Source organism: Phycodurus eques, chromosome 2, assembly GCF_024500275.1.
Source record: "Phycodurus eques isolate BA_2022a chromosome 2, UOR_Pequ_1.1, whole genome shotgun sequence".
Classification (NCBI taxonomy): domain Eukaryota; kingdom Metazoa; phylum Chordata; class Actinopteri; order Syngnathiformes; family Syngnathidae; genus Phycodurus; species Phycodurus eques.
In genome coordinates this window covers 25,932,228-25,941,847 of record NC_084526.1, presented here as the reverse complement: position 1 = coordinate 25,941,847, position 9,620 = coordinate 25,932,228, and the positions used below count along the sequence as shown (strand labels likewise).

Here is a 9,620-nt window from a genome sequence, read left to right as displayed (position 1 = left end):
ACAATGTCATGGCAACATAGTTTTGGATTTTTTAAAAATTGGGCATTCATCCCAATATGGGCAAGAGTTCTTACTCTACGATGTATTTTTTATTTATTTTTTTAAACCCCATTTTTGACAGATAGGTCTTCATAACAAGAACACAATGACCATACCACTTACCACACTTGTTCTGAGTTTGTCCCTCTAGAAAAACAAAAACATTAATATTCATCATTCATTGAACACCTATTTGTGGGTATAGCTCTCAAAAATTCCAAACAGAGTAAAATCGTTGCACAGCATTCAGTGTTATGTGTGTTCACAATTTGGAGTTGTCAGCGCTATTGCCCTGTTTGTGAAGGTCATTTTGGTAAATACAAAGTCATCAGAGCCATAATCTCAGAACTGGGTGTTGTTCTTGTCAAAGTGCTCATCTTTGCTTTTAATAGTCAGTCATCATCAAAGGCACTATTTCCATACGATAGGGTGTCTATTTTGCTTGTTCTAAATAGCCATCTTCAAATGTTGGCAATTCCATGTCTGTTTCAGCTGATCCCAGACCATGTGACTTTTTATACACTTGGTATCCTGTGGAGTAAAATGCAAAAAATCAACATCATCTTTTCAATTACCTGACATTAATCCACCTAGTCAATTTAATCTTGAAGACTGAAATTGTAAAAGGTGCAATAATACTTGTACCATTGTGACCAAAGAGAGGGCTTATTTTGTGAACCTCCAAAACCACTCTCCTTGAACATAATTTCTCAGTAAAATGATTAATCCCTAACTCCTTTCTGGTCACCGATTGAAATTGCTTTGGCAATGTAACATGGAAAAATGCTGCTCAAGCCAGGAGCAGACACTCTTTTCAAGGTATATCGCTTTTTATTACACATTTTATTGTCATGAACATTGATCATTGTCCTTGGGCTCACTGCAGCTAACTGGCCTTCCATAATCTCTGCATATTTTACAATTTTATAATACAAGTACAGAGCTAACCAGCGATGGCTCTGAATTAAGGGCACTGTGTTTTTCCATTTTCCAATTAATTATTTCATATTTAATATAGTGTGTATGTATGCATAAGTAAACTACTTGCCTGATCTTTATAGTCCTGTATTTCTCCTTCCTGCTAACTCTTTGTGAGTTCCTAGTTAACTATATGAACAGTCGTGACTGGTCTTGACTGGCATATGCCAATTTCTTTCATTGGCCTATGGGGCAGTAATTACTGATTCATTCACTCTGCTTGAAGAAGAAAAAAACAGGCAAACATGGGGCATGGGCAGCATGGCACTGAGGGTAAGAGTACACCCTGCAACAGGTGGGTCGCCGGTTTGTATCCTCGCCTGAGTGCATGTCGTCCTGGCGTCCCTGGGAAAGACACTTAAAGCACATTGCCCACAAATGAATGTGGTTGGATGTTTGGTGGTAGTCGGAAGAGCCGTAGGGGCAGAATGGCAGCCACACTTCCGCCAGATTGCCGCAGGGCAGCTGTGGCTACACAAGTAGCTTACCACCACCAAGGGTGTGACTGAGAAGAGAATGAATAATGCATGAAATTGTAAAGCGTCTTTGAGTGTCTAAAACAGCGCTATATAAGTGTAATGCATGATTGTTAAACATACGATAGACCAGAAAAAAAATTATCTTAGCAACTGTGTTCTGGTCGATCTCAAATGCTGTGGAGGTTGTTTTTTTGTTTTTTAATTAATCACAGATAAGTCTTGTCTCTGTAATTTAAGTAATTGGAAAGGGAATTGTAATAATAATAAAATGACACATCTGGTTTTTAGGAAGTAGTCTTCTTTCTGGTATGCAATTTAAACGGTTGTTTCCACACCATTTTTTTTTAAATATAAAAATGGCTCTGGGACTCAAAACATTTTTTGAAAAAATGACTTATGGTCTAAAATGGGATGGTTAAAAGGCTACCAAATAAACCCAACTTCCACTTTGTGGAGACACCCCTTAAAAGTTTTTCCTGAATTAAAATCTGTGACGGTGAAAAGGTGGACGACTGGTTAGCACGTCTGCCTCACAGTTCTGAGGACCCTGGTTCAAATCCGGCCTCCCCTGTGTGGAGTTTACATGTTCTCCCCGTCCGTGCCTGTGAGGGTTTTGTCCGGGTACTCCGGTTTCCACCCACATGCCAAAAACATGCAAGGTAGGTGAATTGAAGACTCTAAATTGCCCGTGGGTGTGAATGTGAGTGTGAATGGTTGTTTGTTTCTATGTGCCCTGCGATTGGCTGGCGACCAGTTCAGGGTGTACCCCGCCTCTCGCCCAGAGTCAGCTGAGATAGACTCCAGCACGCCCGCGACCCGAGTGAGGATGAGCGGTACGGAATATGAAGGAATAAAATCTGTGACTTGCTCACAGACAGATGGCAGATTTTTTTGCCATGTGTTAACTCACATCATGCTGCTAAGAAAACACGGCACTGCATCACAAACTTGGTAGTTTTCACATCTGGTTAACACTCGTTAGCTTACCTCCCACAAACAGGACAGACATCACCATCTGAAAGATGGCATAGATAATGGGGATTGCAAACATGACATCCAGTTCATCTGGGTTGAAGGACAACTGGACAATGGTGTTACACAATTGGCTGTTCTGAAAACCAGTCTCCAAAGCAATTGTTCGGCACCTCACAGAAAAAAAAAGTATTATAACAGAACTACAGTACACACAAGCTGAGGAAGATTTTAAATAAATACTTTGTGATGGCAAGCAATTATTCTATTTAGCAATAAGCGGTTCAGAAAATTGATGGATGGATGGAAATAAAGCAACTATGATATATGCTTTGAGCAGGTATGGTAACATTTTTGAAACTGTTTATGCCATCAATTGTAACCTCACCTGTACCATGGTTGACCCACAAAGCGAGCCAAAAGGAAACCCATCCCAAAACCAATTAAGGGGAAGATAGTCCCGATTATCCAAAGGGAGGGGGAAACGATCCAGGAAGACTGATAAAGAATTATCCCAACCACAGAAATGATGACCATGAAACTAAAGCCTGTAATCGACCCAACCTGAACAGAAAACACACTGTATACAGTATATATCACGTTGTATAAGACATAAGATCATGTGCAAGTTCCTACCTTGAGGATCTTTTTAGCCAAGTGGGGCCATCTATGTTTAACATATATTCCGACAGAGACTGGGACAAGGAAGGCCGTAAGGGTGGTACCTGAGGAAATGCAAATTGTATGCCTTTTTAATTTCAATTTAAAATATTATATTACTATTAAAATTTAATTATCCGAGTTTCTGTGGGACCAAAACACAAACCTGACACAGCATAAAAGAGTAAATGAAATTAAGAAAATTCCTCATCTCATGAACATTTAAAAACATAATTTTTAAAAAAGTACAGTGGAACCTCGATTTAACGGACTATGTTCGTTACAGCCGATTGTCCGTTAAATTGAAAACAAAATGATTGAATTATTGTTTTCAACTTTTTTCATAGCCTAAAATACACAATACAATAGAAAATTACTTTTAAAAAATATACAAAAGCTTGAAAACGTTTGGAAAATGTTTAAGTTTATCCAAACTTTTCTTCTCCAGCCAGGATTTGAAGGAAGATCTGCCATTTTTAAGAGTACATTGAGCCAGCACACAAGCACATGGATAATTTACTTGCAATTTGAATGCATCCTGGCGCATGTACAGTAGATTAGCCGTGGCTCTGCGCCAGTCCGTTACTTCCAATAGCCGTTAAATCAGGTTACGTTAAAACGAGGTTCCACTGTATTTTGATATGTGTGCCAGTAATCAACAGTTATATATTTACCAATTATGTCATATGGGATTTGGATGGTGTCTGAAGAAGTCCAGAGGGAGGTGTATATGAAGAGACATAGTGGCATCATTCCCAAGGACAGGGTGGTGGAACAGGCTGTCATACCGATACTGAAGAGAAGAACCACAACAAGTTTATTGTGATTCTTTTTTGGCCCAGTAATCAATGCGATGAAAATGAGCTCATATGTTTACAAGTCATGGAGTAAACGTAGTACATAGAGATGAGATGATCACTTACGTTGATTCAGCCAACATGCCATTAACTGAACAAGACAATTTCTTACCTTAGGTCCATGTCTCCATCGAGAAAACTGCAGATAATATTGGAGGTGACGCCTCCAGGACAGCAACCGAGGATAACGATGACAATGGCCTGAACAGGCAGCACATTAAAGGCAATTGATAAAGCAAAGGCGGTAAAAGGCATAATGCCAAATTGGCAGAGGAATCCAGTAACTATGCTCCAAGGTCTCTTCAGATGCCCCCAAAGGTTTTGGACATCCACAGAGCAGCCCATGGCACACATGACAATAGCCTGCATGATGGTGAAGGTGATGTTCAGCGCTAGCAGCAGTTTTGCATGAAAGTTATTGGTTGGCACAAGGCAGTTAGCACCAGAACAGATTGTGGCCTCAGCAAGGCAGGCAGCAATTTCTTCAGTTGTTCCCTTGAATATAGACATATTGTAAATTTGATGGCAGAAGAGAATTATCCGTGGCAATCGACTGTGAGAAACACTTGGAGGCTTGTCCTCGGCGGCCCGTAATTTGAATCCTTATCTGTTCTTTTGGTTATCAAATAAGATCATGGTGAGTGACTGCCAAATAGTGGTGGGAAAATGAATCATTGTTACGTTTTATGGGTTCATTGTTCAAAGCATATAAAAGAATGCCCTTTGGACTCTATAGTATTCCTTAGCTACAGAATGCACATACAAGGCCCATATATAATTTTTTTATGGTGTTGTTGACTAATTTAATCAGAATCAGAATCAGAATCAGAATCAGAATCATCTTGATTTTCCAAGTATGTCCAAAACACACAAGGAGTTTGTCTCCGGTAGTTGGAGCCGCTCTAGTACAACAGACAGTCAATTTACAGAACACTTTGGAGACATAAAGACATTGACAAAAAACAATTGTGCAAAAAGATGCAGAGTCCTCTAGCACTTAGAGCAGTTCGAACGACTAATATTGCAATAGTCCGGTGCAATGACCATTGTGCAAAGGGCGCTGAGACTTCAAGGAGTGTATGCGGTTTAAAGTGACGAGTAGTGCGATCATCTGAGACAATGATGGTTGTGCAAATGTTACAGATACTCCTCAATCAGTGTGCAAATGGAGCAGATGCTACTCTGGCATGAGTGGCCAGTATATGCAAATAGTGCAGCATGGCGAGACAACCACAGTGAGTGCACGAGTAATACATAATTGGCCCCACAGAAATGTAACAACGAACTCAAGTCAAAAAATTGCCAGCTTGTTGTAATGGAATTATAGGTTAGCTGTTTAAGAAGTTGATTGCAAGAGGGAAGAAGCTGTTGGAATGTCTACTAGTTCTAGTTTGCATTGATCGGTAGCGCCTACCTGAGGGAAGGAGCTGGAAGAGCTGGTGACCGGGGTGTGGAGGGTCCGAGAGGATTTTGCACGCCCTTGTCTTAGTTCTGGCAGCGTGCAAGTCCTCAATGGTAGGTAGGGGGGTACCGACAATCCTTTCAGCAGTTTTGATTGTCCGTTGCAGTCGGAGTTTGTCCTTTTTTGTAGCAGCACCAAACCAGACTGTGATGGAAGAACACAGGACTGATTCGATGACCGCTGTGTAGAACTGTGTCAGCAGCTCCGGTGGCAGGCCGTGCTTTCTCAGACGCCGCAGGAAGTACATCCTCTGCTGGGCCTTTTTGAGGACGGAGTTGATGTTGGTCGCCCACTTCAGGTCCTGAGAGATTGTAATTCCCAGGAACTTGAAGGTCTCGACGGTTGACACAAGGCAGCTGGACAACGTGAGGGGCAGCTGTGGCGAAGGATGCCTCCTGAAGTCCACGATCATCCCAACAGTCTTGAGCGTGTTCAGCTCCAGGTTGTGTCGGCCGCACCACAGCTCCAGCCGCTCCGCTTCCTGTCGATATGCAGACTCGTCACCGTCCTTGATGAGGCCGATGACAGTGGTGCCATCTGCAAACTTTCAGGAGTTTGACAGTCGGGTTCGCTGAGGTGCAGTCGTTCGTATAGAGAGAGAAGAGCAGCGGAGAGAGGACACAACCTTGGGGCGCCCCAGTGCTGATGCTGCGTGTGGAAATCAAAGTGAATTAAAGTCCAAACCAAACATGTTTAAGCAGAATTTAGCTGTTATGCTGTACACAAATGGAATAAAACGCCAACAGAAGTGAAATCAGCCCCAAGTGTCAATATTGTTTGTAGAACGACATCAAGTGTTTCCCATGCACTCACTATACAGAAGAAAAATGTACGTCACTTATATTTTCAGAGATTAAAGTAGGCATAAGTACAAATGTCCTCATAAATTTTGGTGACAATTGATCACAGTATTCTGACCTTAAGCGAAGTTAAGCTTTTTCTTTTCAGAGGAAATCGCAGAATGTCCATAAAATCCAATATATTGGGGTGCTCATTCTGATATTGTTAGAGGTGGAAGGGGGTACAAGTAGAGATCTCCACATACATCTTGGTGACGATCGATCACAGTTTTCTGACATTAAGCAATGTAGGGCTTTTCGATGCTTACGTTAAGTGTTTTAGACTGTCCCATTTAGGGGTCTAAGTCATACCTTTGCAAAGCAACCTGGCTGTCAATAGTCTATTTAAATCTCTCTTGGTAATAATGTTTCCTTACAAAGCAACATTTTTCTGGATCTCGTTGTACCTCATCCCCAGCCTAAAACAAAATTTGATCACATTATCCCTGTCCATTGTGTAGGTTTATCTTAGCCCCAAGCTTGAATGTTGAAAGAAGATCAATTTGCTTACCCAGCTGTTCAGTACACAGCCAAGGCTGCTTCGTGTAAAATACTTTGTTGGCACAAAGTACCACACTTTGTCGTGTATAATACGCTCTCCAGTATAAATCGCACCCCAAATTCGACCCTAAAAATCAGGAAAATTATTTTACTAGTGGTGGGCGGATCGATCCAAACCGTATCAATACCAAGTCAGTGCCATATCGGATCGATACTAGCGTGATGAGATCAATACAGTAGTTTCTTTTTCACTCTGTGCACTGCAGCAGTTTCATCAAACAGGCGACAGCCAGACCTCTTGTGTCTCGTGATTTAGCAGCGCAAAGCAAATAGGCAAGCAAGCTGCTGGCTCGAGTCTGCCCGCCCGCCAGCGCACACACAACACGTATCCACAGAGATACAGCGCAGAAGAATGATGAAGAGGGATAGGAGAGCCGTGTGGCTATATTTTCAGAAAATGTGCAGAACAATGGAAACTATAGAGGAATAAAGTTGATGAGCCACACAATGAAGTTATGGGAAAGAGTAGTGGAGGCTAGACTCAGGGCTGATGTGAGTATTTGCGAGCAACAGTATGGTTTCATGCCTAGAAAGAGTACCAAAGATGCATTTTTTCCCTTGAGGGTTTTGATGGAAAAGTACAGAGAAAGTCAGAAGGAGCTACATTGTGTGTTTGTATCTCTAGAGAAAGCCTATGATAGAGTACCCAGAGAGGAACTGCGGTACTGCATGCAAAAGTCTGGAGTAGCAGAGAAGTAAAGGACCTGTATGAGGGCAGCAGAGCAGTTGTGAGGTGTGCTGTAGGTGTGACAGAGGAATTGAAGATGGAGGCGGGACTGCATCAGGGATCAGCCCTGAGCCCCTTCTTGTTTGCAGTGATCAGGAAGTGAAGAAACAGGTCCAAGTAGATTGGAACGGGTGGAGGAAGGTGTCAGGTATGTTATGTGGCAGTGGAGTCTCTGCTGGGATGAATGGCAAAGTTTATAAAACAGTGGTGAGGCCAGCCATGATGTACGGATTAGAGACAGTGGCACTGAAGAGACAACAGGAAGCAGAGCTGGAGGTGGCGGAAATGAAGTTGCTGAGGTTCTCTCTAGAAGTGAGCATGTTGAATAAAATTAAAAATGAGCTCATCAGAGGGACAGCCAAGGTTTGATGTTTTAGAGACAAAGGTAGAAAGAGCAGACTTCGATGATTTGGACACGTCCAGAGGAGAGAGAGTGAGTATATTGGTAGAAGGGTGATGAGGATGGAGCTGAGGGCAGTTGGTGTTCGAAAGGAGGATGCAGGAGATAGGCTTACATGGGTAAGGATGACACGCTGTGGCGATCCCTAACCGGACATCCTGAAAGGAAGAGAAGATGATGAGGGCAGTTATATCAATAAAATAGATATAAATCAATAAATATAAATATGAAATCCAAATGTTAAATATATATCTAAATCTAAATATTAAATCTAAATGTCAAATAACATTCTTTCTTTTACTGAATTATTGTGTTCACCATTGACCTTGGCCATTTAATGATTTGGCTACTTATTCTTTACCTCAACCTCAGTCCGACAGTTTTCCAGTTGTCTTATTCAGTTCTTTGGCCACTATGGAGATTCCACACCCTCACACCTGTGATGTGACGGCTTCGCCTGTGCTGCACACCTCCACCCAACCCTGCAGCTCCAATACGAACTTCTGAATCTGAAACAAGTGTGTGCTGTTTAAAATGCAGCAACAACATAATGTGAAGACCATAATGTTACATTAACACACAGGCAGTGAATCGGCTGACAGTTACACTTATTTTACTGTAAATGCAATAGAATCTATCAACATTAAACAACAACAACAACAATACTTACATTTAATCAGCAAAAAAACTGAGTGTGTATTTAAATTGAAATAATAACAGAATTTAAATTAATCGAAATACAAAGCTTTTTCTTTTTCCTGGTCAAAAAGAAGAAGAAAAAAGAATAGTTAAGACAGTAAAAAACAATAATAAAAGATAAAAATCACTAGAAAAAAGAAGTAGAACACAATCGAAACAAGAAATACAGAAATAATCCCTTTTCTTACATTCTGAGACTATATGATGTTGTTGTCCAATAATAAGGGGGTGGCGAGGATTGGTTTAGGGTGCGGTGAGGGGCCCCTCAGGAGGTTTACGCCCCCCAACCCATAATTTGGTGCTATGCCCCTGCTAAATTGATTTAATTTCATTTGCTTGGATTTTGAATTCTCTTTAACGTGTCGTCGTTTGAACGCTAAGTGGCAGCAAAAGCCTGATTGCACAGTGTCGCCATGGAAACGGACAAGCGTCTTGAAGGGTGTTGCGGGAAAGCAAGCAGTGAGTGACGTCATGTTACGGGCGCGAGAGGGGACGTGAGGGACCCTTATGGTTACTTTAGGGACACTTAGTAAAATAGAAAATTCACTTTGGCTGTGCACGTACAGCAGAAGCATGCAACCGAATAAGATGAGAAACGGACCGTCACCCAGTTTATAGTTCTGTTTAGGCACAAAATGAGAGCTTCTCATCACTACGTTGGTATTTTAGAATAAACTTTATGCATCCATCCGAGTACCCCGCCTCTCACCCAAGAAGCCGGGACTGACTCCTAACTCACACACGACCCTGAAACAAGTGGATTTGAAAATAGATGTATGTTTTCAGTACAAAATAAACACAAGTAAAATAAATAAAATAAAATAAATTCAGATAAAACCATCAGTATAATAACCGTGTGTATGAAATTTGAACTGAAGTAACAACGTAAGTTTGTGCAGCCCTGCCCGGCCTAATTTCCGACAACACCTTAACGCATCATTTGCTCC

General features: G+C 41.5%; 1 protein-coding gene across 1 annotated transcript; it reads right to left on the bottom strand.

Annotated features, from left to right (window-relative positions):
• Positions 1 to 472: 472 nt before the first annotated feature.
• On the bottom strand, positions 473 to 4,495 carry LOC133415786 (ileal sodium/bile acid cotransporter-like). Its single transcript, XM_061702179.1, has 6 exons — positions 4,098 to 4,495; positions 3,803 to 3,921; positions 3,105 to 3,193; positions 2,857 to 3,032; positions 2,484 to 2,641; positions 473 to 570 (listed from the first exon to the last, which is right to left on the bottom strand). The coding sequence occupies exons 1-6, from the start codon at positions 4,493 to 4,495 to the stop codon at positions 473 to 475; spliced, it is 1,038 nt and encodes a 345-aa protein (XP_061558163.1).
• Between the last annotated feature and the right edge of the window lie 5,125 nt (positions 4,496 to 9,620).